Genomic DNA, 17,926 nt, shown 5'->3' with positions numbered 1-17,926 from the left:
TTGTTGTTACTTCACCGTTCTTCTAAAACACATATACACAAAACTGAGCTGATCATATTCACAATGACTTGCCATACTGCAAAAGTATAGAAAAGAAAAACGTATTTATTTTTCACAGACATGGACAACATCAGGTTTACTTCAGCAAAGAGATCTGGGGGCTCTTCTTATCCAGGCATTAGTGTGAGTCACCTCACTGAAGCGGCAAATGTCTCTCCTGGAAAAAAGAATCGTGATGCAAGGGAGTCCAGAGGGGATCTGACTTGTTAGTATTAGTTTAGTTTGTCAAATGCCTATGCAATGTCCAGGTAGTAACCCACAACAAGGAAAGGACACTGTTTAAAAAGGACAACAAAGAAAAAGTAGCGATGTCACGAGATGGCACCTGTACGTTAGGGTCAGCATGGAAGTCTCACATTCAATGTCTTTTGGAGTCAGACAGACAGGGTGAAATGAATGGCAGAGTAGTCAAGACTTAACAGCACAAGCGCAGCAAACACATTCATTCCTGACGCCACTTAAGGGCTTTGTTTTTGATACAGCAAAGTGTTGAGATGAGTTCCACGCAGGCCCAGTGCTGGGATTCACATTTTTGGATGTTGGCTGGCTTTTCGTCGGATACGCAGCCGCTGTGAAATTGTTGAAAGCCATGGGGTACGCACTTCATTGGCATCGACACTGGAGGGCGCTGGCGGGCTGGCTGTCACATTCAGTACCCCGAGGTAGTGAAGTTGTGAGGCATTTCTAAGTTGGGGCTGGAACCCTTGGCGCTGAAGTTGTAGGCAAAATATGCGACTGCCGAACCCAACATCAGTCCTGTCATGTAGGACACAGTCATTGTGTTACCTGTGGGGGAAAAAAGCTACTTAAGTATACAAAATACATTACAGGTCACCCCAATATATTTTCGTAGCATGCACAAACACACATACACACACACACACACACACACACACACACACACACACACACAGTATTAATCACTGTTACAATGAAAATACCAAAGTATGAACACTTGCTCTGAAACTGAGGTGGGATTAGCTTGCTCCAGTATTTGTCATGATATACATGTATACACAAATGTATTGACTTTAATAAAGCTCCAAAATGTATTGACTTTAATAAACAAGACTGTGATGAGGTCAATAGCTTTGCCTAGAATTAGCTGATAACTTTATTTGAGTTCCTGGTGACTGTTTGACAGGGGTACACTGACAAACATATTGCATGGGTACACATAGGAGTTATCAAAGACCTCCACCTATGATGACAGACATCTTATTTATGAACCTTTGTATAACCGTACAAGAGTTTGTACAAGTACTTTGTAGAATTCATGCCTTACCATTTCAAAAACTATATGCCCAAGCAACATATTTAAACAGAAATTATATAATAATAATAAACAAGCAAATGAGAATAAAAATTATTCAAAGTAAATACCACCTGCTGGCTAAATCTAGCCTAAATCTAGCTAAATCCTGTTTTCTATGAGGTAAGACTGAGATTAAAAAAAAAAAAAAAAAATTTACAGGGGTTACAGAGATGGTCAATTAAGCCATCATGAACAAGCTGAACAAAAGGAAACATTCCAGTTCTGTGGGGGAAAAAGCTGTTTAAGTACACAAAATACATTACAAACCACCCCAATATATTTTCCCAGCATGCTCACACACACACATACACACACACACAAACGCATATGCATGCAGCCACGCACACTCTCTCACACACACACACGTCAGATGTACTCAAAAGCATACACAAGTACACATGCAACACAACCACATGTGCACATACAGTACATACGTGCACACAGACACATATGTGCATGCTCACACCCACACACACACATACACCCACACACAAGTGCACGCACACACACAAACACACACATGCGCACGCACACACGCAACCGTATGCACACGCACATGCACACTCACACACAAACGCACACACACTCACACACCTGCGAGTTCCCTCTGCTCTGGAGCCACCTTTCCCGCTGCCTGAATCATGGGAACGCTGCCGAAGTAGCCGTTGCTGATGCCCATGAGGAGGGAGAAGATGCAGGGCCAGGCAGGGTGGCTGAGCGTCGGCCTCTGCACCGGGTACACGCACATGATGAAGAGCGGGATGAAGACCACCCTCACGCAGGAGACCAGTAACAGCCGGCCGCCCTTCCACTCATAGGGCAGAGCTGCCAGGATCTGGCAATGGAAGAGGAGGAGGAGGAGGAGGAGGAGGAGGAGGAGGGAGGAGTCTGTCAGAATCAGGCCTTTCCTTAGGAGGTCTTATTCTAAACCTTCTGGACACTAAAGCCCCCCCCCCCCAAAAAAGTGGTTTCCTTTACTTGACTCCCTTATTGGACAGTAATGCAGTCAGCCTCTTATAATTGCATTCTGGATAATTGCATATTCCACTTTATTGCACAGAGTGCATCTGAGGCAGTTCAGATCCCACTGAATTCATTTGCTCCCATCATGAGAGAACTGTAATATAATCTGCAATGTCACAACAGTCCCAAGCACTATGCAATTCCCAGGAGCTGACCGTTACGCCTCAAAATGTAAAAACCGACCTTGGAAGAACATATTTTAAATATGTGTCAAAATGAATTATGCTCTCTCACTTACTTTCCCCACAAAGTCTGACATGTTAAAGATGGCCATGACCAGAATGGGTAGCCAGTCACCCAGCATATCGTTATGGATCTCCGACTCCAGCCCCGGGAACAGGCACAGTGTTATGAAGTAGGTGACCGCAATCGCCAGCATGTAGGTCCAGATCACCCGGGAGACCACGTAGCGGTGCAGGATCATGTCTGCAGGGAAGCACAGAGTCGATGGTCTCTTTAATGTTATTGAGCAACGTCTCGTCCATCACAATCACCCGCTATTGATTCTGTCGGGGGTTGAGATACTCTTGTTTCATTTCGCCACACTAAGGGCAATGCTGGAGAAAAGGGCTGTTAAGCCAGTATGCAGCTTCCCAGAAGCAACAGCAAACAGCGAAAATGCCTGGCCAATCTGCCATGATTGATCAAGTGACATTACATTATTGTCATTTAGCAGATACTCTTACCCAGAGGGACATGCATATGTTACAATTTTAACATGTTATCCATTTATACAGCTGGATATTTACTGAGGCAATTGTGAGTTAAGTACCCTTCTCAAGGGTACAGCAGCGGGGCGCCAGTGGGGAATCAAACTGGCAACCCTTTGGTAACAAGCCCCGTACCTTACCGCTATGCTACACTGCCGCCCCGCAAGTGACGTGTACATAACAGGAAGACCCACACTACTATGGAGTTCCAGTGTTTGCAGCTTACTGGAGTGCAATGGCACAAAGGAGCATGAAAGAAGGCAAAGATTCAAGGTATGGAGATGATGGGGTATGTCTGCATACACACATAGAGAGAGACGGAGAGAAAGGTAATGCTAGAATGTTCCAGAAACCAAGTCACAGTCACTGTCAGCACGTTTTGTCTTTCTGTGAACCTAGCATCAGATTCAGTTGGTCAGCAAGTCTCTTAAAGCATTCACACAGAAAGGCGTACCAAGTGAGGTCAACCACCGCTAGACCTTCGCAGCATCTCTTTCATACAACCACTTCTCCCTAACCCCACAAACCTCTTTTGCTTACCTTTTATGCTGGGCCAGCTCTTCTTTATTTTTGGCTTGGGAACATCAAATCTCATGTATGTGCCACTGCCTGCAAATTCGGGCTCCATTGCACCGTCAGTGGGGGAACCACCCACGGCACCATTATCCTTAGGGAAGAAAAAAGAGGGAACAGATTTGTCCCTTCTTACGTGAATCCAGAGAACATTGACAAGTGCCAATCGCTCACACGTTGCCTCACCATATGTCCAGCTGTTTCCTATTTCATGGTAAGCCTATACTCTGTTACTTCGGAGGACGACGACAAAAGGATTAAACACAATGGCAAAATAAAGCTATTTAGCATGAGCTCGCCGGCTCACTTAAGATTCAGCCGTCGAGCCTTACTTCACAGAGGTCGCCGCGGTGACGGCGTAGTGGGTCGTCGGGAGGAGACATTCATCAACAAACAAGCCTCGCTTTCCAAGAGGGCCATCTCTCATGAGCTGGCACTGCCGTGGTGGCTGCCAAGACCAGGCCCATTAATTGACTTAGTGTCTGTGGGGGCCAGCAAAACCACTCTCTTTAATTTGGAGGGAATAAAAGGGGGGCTTTGCACGCCCCAGGGCAATGCAGAACGGGGACAAATTCATTAAAGGACTCTGGGGAAATTACGCTGCAGATCTAGTCACGCTGGCCATCAGGCTCTGACGCTAGTGTACACATATGTAGGGGAATACAGCACTAGGAGAGAAAAGACCGTTATCTTAGAAATCACAGGGCGTTTAGAGAACTTCTTTGAATGCTTCACTGTAGCATTCCACTGTTTTATGTTTTTTGTTTTTAACATGGAGCAAGCATGAGAATAGAGTTTGATGTTTTGTAGAGACTAAGGCCATTTAATGAATTTGCCCCACAAAGAACTCTGTAGCATGTTAGTGTCTTCATTTTTCAAAAAGCAAAAATATTACAAGATATGGATCAAAAATAGCTCAAGCTATACAATTCACATGTGATGTATTCATTTTCTGTTACATTTCTGGTCCATATTTAAAGTATGAATCATTGTTATCATTACAATGAATGTACCATGTATACAGACTTGCTCTGAAAATGAGGTGGGATAGGCTTGCTCTACTGTTTGTCATATATACACAAATGTATTGACTTTATGAAAGCTTGTGACTTTATGAAAACCTGTGATGACAGTCGAGCAACATATATAAAAAGAAATTGTACAATTGTAAGCTGGTATTGATATTGGTAAGCTGTATATTCCACTTTAGACAATTATTCAAAGTAAATATTACCTGCTGGCTAAATCTCTGAGAGCTAAATCCTGTTTTCTATCAGGCAAAACTAACTAAGATAGCAAATATTTACAGGGATCACAGGGGTGGTCTATTAACCCATCAAGAACAAGCTGAACAAAAAGCAACATTCCAGGACGTACACAAATAGGCCCAATAAGACTCATAAACTGATGTGAAATTTTGTCACAGTGTAAACCTCTGAAATGCTGTGCCTCGTTCAGGCAGCCAGCAGACAGCTCTTAAGGCAATCACAAAATTGCAAACCCCTGGCCCTTCAGTCTTAACTGTGATTAAGGACGCTGGAAGGGGAAACATTTGGCTGGAGATTCCACAGTAGGAGGTCTTAAATCCATGATGAATGGGCATTTATTTCTGTAAAGCAGCACCTGACATTACTGCATGCAGGGGAGCTACTCTGCTTTGATTTCAAAGTAATGCAATCAAGCCCACAGTGTGTTATCAGCAGCTGTTTACCACAGATGCTGATCAGTCATAGAGAGACTGCACATTACTGCTTGGACTGTTTTATACATATTTTCCACTATATCTAAAGGGCACCTACAGTGACTCTTTGAAAAATGTTAGTCCAGGGAAAGTGTTTAGTTTCCTGTGTCAGATGTTCATTGATTCAGTGGGTCTGCTTCGTATGTCCAATCAAATATTTTACTCATTTGAAATGACTATTGTCTTCAAACAGAGATTAAAATTCTTGTAAAACTACCATTAGATGTTAAATAATATTAGCAGCATAAAGTGCTAATCATATTCCAAGATGCCTTGATGCCTTTTAAAGTAGTTCAAACAAATACAGTGAATGAATATTAAAACAAACCTTTAATTACAGCTTCCTTTATAGTAGTTAAAGAACACAGAATGTCATCACAGATCTGTACTCTACAAAAAAAACTTACAAATCTTACTTCCTCTGTGACGACGTCATGGTGGACTCGGTATCCAGTGCCAGAGTCCCCATGACCCTTGACCTCAGCCAGGCCCTGGCGGACACAGTTGGTGTAGTATTGTACGAAACGCGTCCGGCGCACAAGCAGATGGAGCACGAAGCACATGAGCTCCATGCCGATGGAGATGAGGAAGAAGATGATGGTGTTCTTCCTCTCGTTCTTGATCAGCAGCTTGGTGAAGATGCGGCTCAGCGATATTATCACGCCTGCTGTACCTGAGGGGGCAGGAAGAGACGTGAGATGCTGTCTTGGTTCCACCTCAACCCCCGCCCCCTAACACCTGCTACCTCTAGGATCTGATGTTTATTTTACATGTAGTATTGCGATATAGTTTGGATTCTGTGTTATATGGACTGTTGTATCATAGTATACTTGGCTTCTGTCAGATTGCACAAGGTAATTTGTGGTAGGGCTTGAATGGCATTATTCTCACACTCACTGGTCTGTGAGTGTTGTCTGATACTGTTGCTGATTTAACTTGAATGGAGACAATTTTGTTCTATTGTGCTGGAAGTCGCTCTGGGTAAGAGTGTCTGCTGAATGCTTTTAATGTAATATAATGAGACACAATGAAAAAGTAATCACACACAGAGGACATTTTCCCTCTTCCTGCTTGATCTTTCAGTCAGGCCGACTGAATCTCAGTTAGTCCAGTTTTATGATGATGTTCTTAGCAGATGCTCTTACCTAAGGCAACTTACCATGTGAAGTGCATAATGCATATGATTACCAGTTACCCACACAGCAGGACTGCACTTAATAAGCACCACAACATGAAGCAGTGTAATATAAACAAAATAACTCTATATGGCAGATTAGAACAATATGAAGCTCCTACTCTCTCTGTCTCTTTCTCCCGCATCTCTCTCGATTTCTATTAATGAGAAACCATCACTGGGATCTGGTATGGAGAGCTGCAGACACAAGAATTAAAAAAAACCTCTTACTCTCTCCGGTCATCACTCCTTGTGTGTATCTCTTCGGAAGCATCCCCATGTAACCATAGAAACTGGACTGCTGGACTGGGGAAGAAGATGGCAAAGAGAGAATGATGTTAAAGCAGGCACCGCAGGGTCTTGGTCTGGTAACCACAGAGATGACTTCTCAAGTTACTCCACGAGGGTGACACAACTGTCATCTTCAATAATAACAAATGATGAAAATGGCCGCATTACAGTCTTCGATAATGTGATTCTTCTGCAATGTGTCTTCCAGCACTCAACTGGAATTCATCACCGTAGTGATCCTAACCTTATGTTATGGAAGGACTACATAAAGGCAGCATATATATAAGGACTCATAGATGCTCAAGCACTGATCCCATTGTACTCTACCTTTTAGGGACAAGTCACAGTAAGAAGATGGCATGCTAAATGGACACATTTCTTGTGAATGAGAATGTGTCTTCCCCAGCACTGTCTTCCTAAAACGCATAAGGTACCTGTACATCCGAAAGCCACGACCCCCACTGCCACCAAGTTGATGACATATGCCTGCTTGGTGGTGAACCGCTCCAGCCACACGTCAAAGATGCCGACGAACATCAAAGGCCCCAAGGCAAAGAGGTAGCCTGCAGGAGCAATACAACACATTCACGCACTGGCTGAAGGACAGGCACACCTCATATTCCTGAGCCTGAGACACTCATAACTGCAACAAAGTCCTGATCACATCCACTGGACATAGGTCACTGGAAGTATGCAGTTTATATCTGATATACTTGTCATCTGGGGCTTTATGCACCCCAAATTTCCTCTGATTCAAAAGATAATCCAAAATCCATTATACTTGGGAATTGTACTGTGTCCTGATGTGTATCAGTGTGGCCTTAGCATAATTTTCAGTGGCCTGGAGGACGTGCTGTGGTTCATTTATTAAGCACCTTCTCTGATCTCACAGGGGCCTCACATGGTCTTACTCCTCTAATGGGCCCTAGTCTTTTTTTGGCACAAGTGTAATTTAACGCTCCATGGTCAGGGTGAGAGTATGAATATCGGCGCGTTCTTATCAGGGCCAGCTGCATTTGATCTGTCACTAAGAGCCTCTGCCAAATGAGGCTTAATTATACTGAGCGCACAAGCGGAACTGAGCCGCTGCCTCATGTAGCACAGACAAAGAGGCGGGGCCTCAGCTCAGCTGCAGCAGGGAGGGACGCTCTAATGACAAAGCCTTTCAGTGCAGTAAAGAGCACTCTCGGCCACAGGGCCAAGAGTGACAGTCTGTCTCCTTGACAGCGACAATCATGTGTTTCACGACAAACTTCTCTGAAAATTTTTCTCAACACTCATTCATTAACGATCAACAACTGCACACTCCCTGTGTGTGTAGCAGAACTGAAAGTAATAGCTACAGTGAGTTTTGCGTAAAGCCAGTAACATTGGGGTGGCAGGTAGCAGAGCTTTTTCAGTTTTGACGTCACTCCCTGAGACTCCAGTTAGCTATCGTTTTTGCCTATGGAGCTAGACGCATATTGCCTTTAGCTCAACTGATAATGCTGTTGGCTGTTAGAGTCAAGTTATGCATTGAGAACAGGGCTTCAGGTCTCACTCATGGAGTGACAGACATCTTTCACATAAACTACATGTGCATGTTTGTGTGCATTTATTTGCATAAGGCTGTTTGTGTATGTCTGTGTGCAAGCTTGAGTGTGTGAATGCTTTTGCTTAAGCGTACGTTTGTGTGTGTGTGCCTGCGTATGTATGTGCGTGTGTGTGTGTGTGTGCACGTGTGCGCATGTGTTTTACCTGTAGTGATGCGGGTGTGCAGGCTAAGCATCTCCACCAGAGCATTGTTGAGGACCACTGCCACCAGGGCCACCAGGATGTAGGTGAGGCTCATGTCAAACACGATGGACATTCCTGCCAGGCAAGCAGACCATCACAACCAGCAGCCACTGAGCTCCACCACACTCTGATGTCTGACCGCACGTCAAATCATGTTTTTTACCCCTTTCACTCACTTTCTCATAGTGTTTTACTTTGGCATTGTAGATTTGTGCCTTATTCAACATCATATCATCTTTTAAATCCCATTCCAGTCGCATAAACAAGTCTGTGATATATATATCAAGATGCAAGAGGAATATGTCAAGAGAAGCAAAAATGATGGGAAAATATTTGCAGGTAATCTGGACAGTGCTGCTCCATTTCTAGTTTGAAATACAACCCCAAACGGCACACCAAACATAACAGTTTTTTAAGTTTAGGATTAGTATTCTTTAGCAGAAAATACATCCACATAAAACTGTCTATTATTCTGACAGAGCTGCCCTAGGGGCTGTGTTACCTGGGAATTTATGATGTAGATAGTCAACATCAGTGATGAAGCTATTGTAAGGCAGCAGGAATCCCACTCCAGCAAGCAGCATGGCAAAGTATATCCCATGATACCGGTCATCAGGTACAGGTTCCTCAAAGACTAACAGAGAGATCACATTACGTTACATTTCATTTGTTTAGCAGATGCCCTCACCCAGAGTCATCTCCATAGCATACAGTTTTTTATGTTATACATTTAAACAGTTAGATAATTACTGAGTCAATTTGGGTTTAAATGCCTTGCTCAAGGGTACAACAGCAGCACCCCAGCTGGGAATAAAACAAACCCTTCTCCTTGCCGCTACACCACAATGCTGTCCAAAGAGGAAAAGCATGCCCCAAGAGGAGAAGTCACATTTGACACAATTCATTATGTTAATGTCCGCTCCACAAACAATGTTTTGCATTATATGTCTGCCAATAAGGAAACTGTAGTGAAGAAATCTGGGTGAAGGCATATTGTATTGAAGATGATTGTATACTCCACTCTCTTCCTTAGGTATCGTAGTATCCTTATAAAGAGGACAATGTCTTACCTCTGGGCATGAAATGTAGGTCACTGCTAAACAGAGATAGGCTATACCATATTTAAGATGAATGTATACTGCACTCTTTTTCCAAAGATAATCTAAATATTCTCCCAGTAAGGGAAAAAACTCTTGTCTTAAGGCAAATTAATTTGGGTCATTGCTAAAAACACAAATTTCACATTTATGAGGAATGAATACTGCTTTTTTTCCCCACCCATATGCTAACCTTGGTTAAGTGCAAGTAAAAAAAAACATTCAAACATTGAAAGGCTCTTACAGCGTCAGCTGGCCCTACTCATTGGCAACAACTATGTGAAAATCCAAGGGTCGCCCATACACGACTGCTTAAAAGACCCAAGAATGATTCTCTGCAATACAGAAACTCAGGGAAAGTGTTTGATCTGGCATTTGGTACCAAGCACTTATCAGAAACCCTTATAAGGACATATCTACTTGGTATGCACTTGGTACGTCAAACTAAACACTTTCCGTGGATTTCATTTCCAAACGCTCATTATCGTTTTATGGAGCACTTGCACTTAATGTTCAGCTAAATTTAGAGTTTAACACAAAGTGATAATAACAAGATCAAGCACTGATAGTTTCTCGGAGAGCAACCCTTAAAGGTGAAACCTCCAATACTAAAGCGGTACATTTTTCCTCCTCTGTGTACGCCTCCTTTGAAGCCTGTCTCCATTAGGAAATTCATTGGACATTAATGGGCTGAAGTCATCCCTCAGTGCCTCCATTCCAAGATTACTGCAGGGCTTAGAGAGAGAGAAAAAAAATCTCAGCCTCCATATTTTAAGCGCTAAATTGACTGTGGCTTAAATGTTTAATTCTGATGTTTTATTCTTGCCTATCTGGGAGCTGTGTGAATGTAGGAAAGATACTGAAAGTGTCACCATAAGGACAGTCAGAGGACACTCCCTTTAAATGTCTTCCTACAGGACAAAGCGATTTACAGTAGAATTTTCCCACATTGAAGCCAGTACAATGTTGTATGGGATATATTTAAGCCATACAGGGCATCTTTGCACAGCTGTGTACTGAGCAGCACTTGCTCTGGCACTGATCCCTTGATGGTCACCCATTACATTACATTTACATTACTGGCATTTAGCAGATGCTCTTATCCAGAGCAACTTACATTGGTGACAGTTTTTTTTTCAACGTTATCCATGTATACAGCTGGATATTTGCTGAGGCAATTGTGGGTTTAGTATCTTGCCCAAGGGTACAGCAGCAGTGCCCCAGCAGGGAATCGAACCGTTAACCTTTCCGTTACGATTCCTGCTCCTTAACCACTATTCTACACTGCCGCCCACCCCTCCAGCTCCTCACCCGGCTCGGTCAGGGTCAGGACGCCTTTGTCTGGGGCGTCCTTGGCCTGGCACTCCTCCTCCTCCAGCTGGTAGCTCTCAAAGCTGAAGCTCACCACGACGTTCCCCTCGGGGGTCTGGGCGGGCGTGGCATGCCTGCGCCTCTCTGCTCCTGTGGAGCCCATCCTGGGTCAGACGTGGGCAGTCTGTCTGTCTGTCTGTCTGTCACGTCAGGCCGCCACTGCTTAGAAGAACACTCTGTACAGGATTCCAAATGTAACAAGACTTCATTATTTCAGCGCTCATCATTCACTATCTTCAGGTTGTATATTATAATGTGTCCAGGCTTCCAAATGTTTACCCAATTAAATTTGAGGCAAGATGAAAACGGAAATATGCATTTAATGTTTCAACATATGAAGAAATAAGGCATTATTTATTCACCACAAGCACACTACACTTTCTGCTGCACCTTCCAAAATGGCTGACATTTGGGGCAGTCCAAGACTTGTGAGTCAGGACCAGTTGCATTGTTTTCTGATAGTAGTGCAATACCTGACACTGATCTGTCTCTGAGTTTGCGAAGTGCTTTCATGTAAAAAAAAAGTTACTGTTGCTATGGTGACAGTCCTTCCCCTATCCATACACCTCCTATACATAAATAGCAAGTTCTTTCCTCTTTTGCATAAGCAGCTCCTAGAAAGTGACGTACAATAAGCTGAATCCACTGTGAGCTTGCTTTGCTTGTTGAAGTACAATCACTGGTCTCCCCTAGCAGCAACACAATTAGTTAATAAAACTATTTCTTAGCAGAAGAACAGAAAACATGCCACTTTACATACGAATTCCCCAAACTCTCAGACCGACAGGCATGCGCAACTGTCAACATACACCATCTGCAGAGCAGTTTGGAACACAGCCTCTACCTCGACCATTTATTCCACTACCACCTGCCATGTGATTCTCTCCCACGGGCTGGTCCTGGGCCCACTCTGGTGTGGTACCCCCCCCCCCCTTCTATGAGACCACACAGGCCTCTCATGTAAAATCAACTTTTAATATGTAACTGAGTAATGAATTATTGTCCAAATAATGAATTTCATGATTTTTAAATAAATGATTATTCAATGAATGTATGACATAAATAATATGTTGTTTCTTTAAGTACATGAATGCTATATGAATAAGACATTCCTTTCTAAATGTTAGTAGATTAAAATAAACACTTTGTTTACATAGCAGCCATTTGATGTGTAAAATAAATCATTCATTTTGCCATCAATGTATAATTGTGCAAGCAGAAGATATTATAAACACATATAATTATACGAAAACTCTAGAAAAAATATTACTTAGTTGTCTGGTAGGTATGTGTGTTGGTGTGTGTGTGTGTGTGTGTGTGTGTGTGTGTGTGTGTGTGCTGGGGGGCATGCAAAAAATGAAACATCTATTCCTTACTACTGTACCACTGTTAAACAACAACCATTCCCTGTACATCAAAGCCAGGCTGATTAGCTTTACATAAGAACCTGTGTTGGAAGGTTATCAGCTCGGTGCACCTCAGTGAAAGACAACTATGTGCTGTGGCAGCTATACTATCCATCTGGTGGGTCCACCTTTGAAGCCATTCATTTAATGGTCCAAATAATTACTTTTATTGTGCAACATTCATGATTTTAAAAAACACACTCCTCTCTGTCAGTGGACAATTCAGTATGGCATCATTCAAATATCACATGAGGTATAAATTTCACGTTCCTATTACTACCATTACAAGCCTGTACCTTGTCTGGCCAGCCATTGAAACCTGGCCATGCAGCGTTTCTAATATTGTTGACTCCTTTTTTGCTTGTGTTGTACTCACTTGTAAGTCGCTTTGGATAAAAGCGTCTGCCAAATAAATAAATGTAATGTACATGAAACAACAGACCTCTCTAAAAACTGAGGGGTCACTGTACTGAACGATTTAGAAGCTGAGAAACGAAGCTGTCTTCACTTCGCTTATTTATGCGTAGTTATTGTATAGATATACAGAGCATATATAGCATTTGTTCATAATAAAAGAATTCTCATCTTTGAACCTGTGGCCTCACTACTGAAAACTATGTGTTGCCTGAAACCCCCTGGTTGATTTATACCAGCAAACCGATAAATGTCCACCTCAAACTGGTATTAAATCCCCAGACTGTCACAGAAAGGGGAGATAAGGCTGGAAGCTGACATTTTTGACGTCAGACAGACCCCTAGTAATGGGCCTCTAAGACAGAAACATTTGAAGGGTTGCCTCTAGCAGATTTCTCCTCAGTTAACCACGTCACTCGGTGTAATGCTCATTAACGCCTCGTCTGCTTGCTGGTCAGGCAGACTTGCCTTTGAAAGGGTCCATCCATCTCAATCATAATTCTGTGCTTCTGACATGTTCAAAACCAACCAATTTTTTTTAATAGGAACCATTAGTATTCTAAAGCATACATGCGGTAAGAGACACTTCTACATGCAATATGAAGGGCTCCTAATGATACGCTGAAATGTCTGATGAATAATGCTGTCTCATTGTGCAATATACATTCTAAAATTCATAATATGAACATTCAAAATTCTATGAAACAACCTCCAATTAACTGCCTTCAAATATTTAAATACCTTTGCATGGTAAAAAAAAATATATATATATATAGGGTATGAATGAAATTAATGAAAATGAAATCTTGTCCTGGTCAATGCAGTGTTGTGATCTCCAATGTTGTGCATGCTTTCAATTCACAAAGCACATAGAATAATGAGATGATTTCATAGCTTCTTTCTGTCTACAACAAATCTATGTTTGTGTGTGTTTGCTAACATCTTAATTACTGCATATATCATCACATAAGCAGGGCTGTAATTAGAAAAACACAGAGGGGAAGGAGCCTTCTTTTAAACAGGAGACTTACTGTCAGCTAAATCAGCTGTAACCTTTAAAACAGCTGAGATGTTCAAATAAATTTTTCAGTGGCATCAGGTCTTGCATGCCAAAAACTGCATCATGAATTATTCTGTCTTCTTTGCATTTAAAATTAATTTGGCAAGATCAAAAAAATTGCAGTACCTCGGCAGAAGCTCCTGGGGCTAGTGTTAGCAGAGCCTTACAGTAAGTTTACACTTGACACAGCGAGTGCGTGAATGATCACGGGATGACTATTTTTTTTGCCATAGTGCTGTGACTCCATTGATATCACCATGAAACACCATCTTACTCTAAGCACTAAACAGCAAAGTGGATCGGACAGTTAAGCAAGTGCGGAAAAAAACAGAAGGAACCAGCGTGAGCCTGTCCTGAGAAGCTTCACATAACATTTCCTTTCACAGTTACTGCTGCACTGTATGTAATCTAGTCATGAAACACTGCCTGCATGTGGCAAAATTCTTATGTTTTTGCATATTTTGACGCTGTAGGAATTTTAAAAAGGAGCCTTGGGAGGCCATATGGAGTCAGTCACAGTGAATAACCAGCTGCAGTACACTGTAGTCAGGTGTCCGTCTAGTGAGGTGTCCGTCTAGTGAGAGTATCCAACACATATGTTTGCACATGGTGATATTTTCCTTTCTTAAACCAGTGGTACTTATTGTGGTACTTACTTAAATATTGCAGCATTTCCAGCACCTGATGAATCAGATTTTTTTTTTTGTAAAGTTCCACACTATAGTCATAAATAATCAAGAGGAATTTTGTGGCAATATAAATATAAACATACTGTGGCAATATAAATGCTTCACTACCTATGTGGAGTAACATGTAACATGCCACAAATGTGCATGAGATAAAATGTTTAATTCATTATTTAATTGATGCATTCATTTACTCATTCATGAGTTGTTGAGGACAAATAAAACATTGATACATGTTTTACATGTTTTATTTACAAAAGTACCTGATGCATGTCTGAAATGTGTCTACCACTGCCTAGTTTCCAACAACAATTACATCTTGAACGTGTGACCATGGGATTTTAAGTATGTAATACTGCTAATTCACAATAGTAAGCAATCCAACTGCAAGATGGGAAGACACATTCACCCCTAGACCCCATCAGCGGCAATCCCTCTTGTTCATCTTTAGGGCTGGTCCGCTTTGTTTGCCTAAGCTTGGTGTGTCAGCATTACTGTGAAAAGCAAATACGATAACAGGCAAACAGTAATGATCACCTGCCAAAGGTCGGTCCAGCACGCGGCTGTCCGAAGGAAAATAAAGCACTGTTGTATGTTACAGAGTGGTTATCTTTTTCTATTTTATGTCACTAGAGTCACATCGTAAAAACCAATCGAATTCAGGGACGCAATAAACCTGTACACAGAGACACCAAATTAACCGAAGAACATTCTGCTCACTCATAAAGACCAGTCTGACCCCTCACACTTGGATGGAAAAAAACGATGCAATGAAACACCACACGTGTCAATTTTACTCAACTTAAATCAGATTTGATGCGAAAAGCTTTGTTTCATTTTCTTTGTTCTCAACAGAGGGTGGCGCTCATTGCTTCTCTCGAAAACAAGGTCTTATAATAAGGTCCTATCTTATTTGATGCAATATGATCATACAATATTCGAAAAGAATAACACAATAATCGTGCAATAAACCTTAATTTAAAGCTATCTGAAATTATCAAGCCACCAAAATTCCACATGTATCGAAAGAGTTTGATATTCCTATTGAGTACATACATTCAAATAAAGTATGACCTTTACCACACACATAATTTTGAATATGACTATAACAAATAAATAATAATGTTTTTTCAAACAGTTATATAAAATTTCAAGCAATTATATATTGTTTTGTATAAATAAACATAAAAAAGAACGGTAAAACAATGCAATTATGTTAAATTGAATCATGTTTTATCGCCTTCTTTCCAGTTCTTTCATTAATAAAATGTAAATACCTAGTTAAGTTCCAGAGATTAATTAACAGATAGTTCCTTTTTTTCAAATCCTGGGAACGGTGTACCCCGGCTTTTTTTTAACGCACACGAACATTTTCACGCGTTTTCGAGCCGCGCTGGAGTACTCACAACAGGTTATCGCTTACCTTATGTCTACTGTTAAGTTGCCTGGGGGTCTGCGAAGATGTTATTCCGTTAAAAAGAAACCCCAATGATTTGATGTATTTGCCATCTTTGGTGTTGGATGCGAGTTCTATCCATCACAATGGTCCAGCTGCTACATCCCTCCTCACGTAAGGTACAGTCGCTGGCGCTCCCTCCCTGCCTCGCATCCAGAAAGCCCTACCCTCAACCTCACATGAAAACTCACCGCACCATCAGCCACTGGATCTTAACAATTTAAAGGAGAACTGGGCTCAGTTTAACCATCTGCACCCTTACACGAATCGAATGTTTATGCAGATTTTACGCCGGCATTCTGTCCGCTGTATGTTTTCCTGTCTGTATTCCTTGTGACATAACCTTATCATTGAAAATCTCCTATAATTGGTCTACATTCAATGGCTTTCTATACTGTGGAATCGTGACACTCCTGGACGCTGTGTTTCTTAATGACATCCCTTAGCGCCGTCTTAATATAAGCACGTTAGATTTACGGACAAATACTTAGTCTGGTGTTAACTCGTTGCTTGCTTATTTATATCTTTAGGCAGTAACTGCTGTTTGAGATTTTTCTAACTTTAGGACGAAATCGCCGTTTGTGTTTTCAAGTGAGCGCATGCAATCCATGTATATAATTGTTTAGTCATGATTTACTCCTTCCATAATTGAAAAAAAAGATAAAATTACTTCTCAAAAGGATCAATATAACCTTAATTCCGTTTTGCAGTATAGCATAGCATTTAGATGAAAGTAGCAACAATGTGGTAGCTTTGCATTGTAATTGACTATTTACTATATTGTAATGTAATATTAATTAAATGCAACGTAATGTAATATTCACTAAAACCTCTTTCAAGGCAAAACCTTCCCACACCAAACACTTCCACTACCCAAGGCTAATGTTGACCTAGATTTATCTCAAGGGGCCCTTGTACTGGTTCAGAATCCATAGAAGCAACTATATATTCTATGGAGTTTTCCATTTCCATCTGAGGAAAGAGTGCATGCATATGTTTTTAAACAGTACAACTCTGTAGACAGTTATTATGATGTGTTTGGTGGTTTACATGCAGGTCACTATCAGTAGTTCACATCCAAATTTGCAGCAAGATTGAACTGAAGAATTTAACTTGAAGAATAGGTTCTTGTCGGGCTATCCAATATGGGTATCTGAAATTCTGAAACATTAAAACCATAAATCTTTCTAATAGTGCTGAACAGTAGCATGAGCTGCATACCCAGTACACTTCAAAGTGTAACTTTTCTTCCACAAAGTTTTTTTTTTTTCATATTTTTCAGTACTGCCACCTCTTCATAGTGTAATGAAATTAGGCTGAGGTAGCAATTCAAGTTTCCCACTATGCAGTTAGTACTCGGACTAATACATCTAAGCTAGTGTCCCATTCTTCCATTGCGCATGATGTATTTTTCATGGTAGTTCATGTGAAGACAATTCAATATGATGTGTAAGTAGCCAGGAAATTGAACACTTTATGGGAGTTAAGGAGAAACTGCAACATAGAAGCATAAAATGGGGGGGTCAGGTTGTTGGTGCATTGGTGTATTGTGCAAGTGTTATTAACTAGCCCTCTTCCCATTACATTTCATGTGCCTTTGATTTGTACTTGCTTCTATGCATGAAGTCAATACTTGTCATGAAATAATTTGGACAAGGTGTTGTGAAGAAAATCAAGCTTGAACAAGGGCTTATTATGCAAAGTGAGCTGTTGGAGTCCTCACACAGCCCATATTTCTTGAAAAAGCTTTAAGTCTCTGGTGTACGCATTTCA

The 17,926-nt window shown here is 41.5% G+C and overlaps 1 protein-coding gene across 1 annotated transcript; it reads right to left on the bottom strand.

The window, feature by feature from the left end:
- Positions 1 to 583: 583 nt before the first annotated feature.
- On the bottom strand, positions 584 to 16,318 carry slc29a4 (solute carrier family 29 member 4). Its single transcript, XM_036553443.1, has 11 exons — positions 16,121 to 16,318; positions 11,072 to 11,307; positions 9,166 to 9,297; positions 8,625 to 8,738; positions 7,322 to 7,450; positions 6,828 to 6,902; positions 5,839 to 6,095; positions 3,649 to 3,775; positions 2,637 to 2,824; positions 1,970 to 2,210; positions 584 to 846 (listed from the first exon to the last, which is right to left on the bottom strand). Exons 2-11 carry the CDS (start codon positions 11,232 to 11,234, stop codon positions 710 to 712), a joined length of 1,563 nt encoding a protein of 520 aa, XP_036409336.1. The 5' UTR covers positions 11,235 to 11,307; positions 16,121 to 16,318; the 3' UTR covers positions 584 to 709.
- Positions 16,319 to 17,926: the final 1,608 nt, after the last annotated feature.

Source organism: Megalops cyprinoides, chromosome 19 (assembly GCF_013368585.1).
Source record: "Megalops cyprinoides isolate fMegCyp1 chromosome 19, fMegCyp1.pri, whole genome shotgun sequence".
Classification (NCBI taxonomy): Eukaryota; Metazoa; Chordata; class Actinopteri; order Elopiformes; family Megalopidae; genus Megalops; species Megalops cyprinoides.
This window is presented reverse-complemented; position numbering and strand designations above follow the sequence as displayed.

Excerpts from the sequence above, each read along its gene's own strand:
- slc29a4 (XM_036553443.1), bottom strand. The coding sequence starts at position 11,234 with ATGGGCTCCACAGGAGCAGAGAGGCGCAGGCATGCCACGCCCGCCCAG. Across the intron at positions 2,211-2,636 it reads TGTCAGACTTTGTGGGGAAA|ATCCTGGCAGCTCTGCCCTA; the intron begins GTAAGTGAGAGA and ends TTCCATTGCCAG. Across the intron at positions 847-1,969 it reads AGAGCAGAGGGAACTCGCAG|GTAACACAATGACTGTGTCC; the intron begins GTGTGTGAGTGT and ends TTTCCCCCACAG.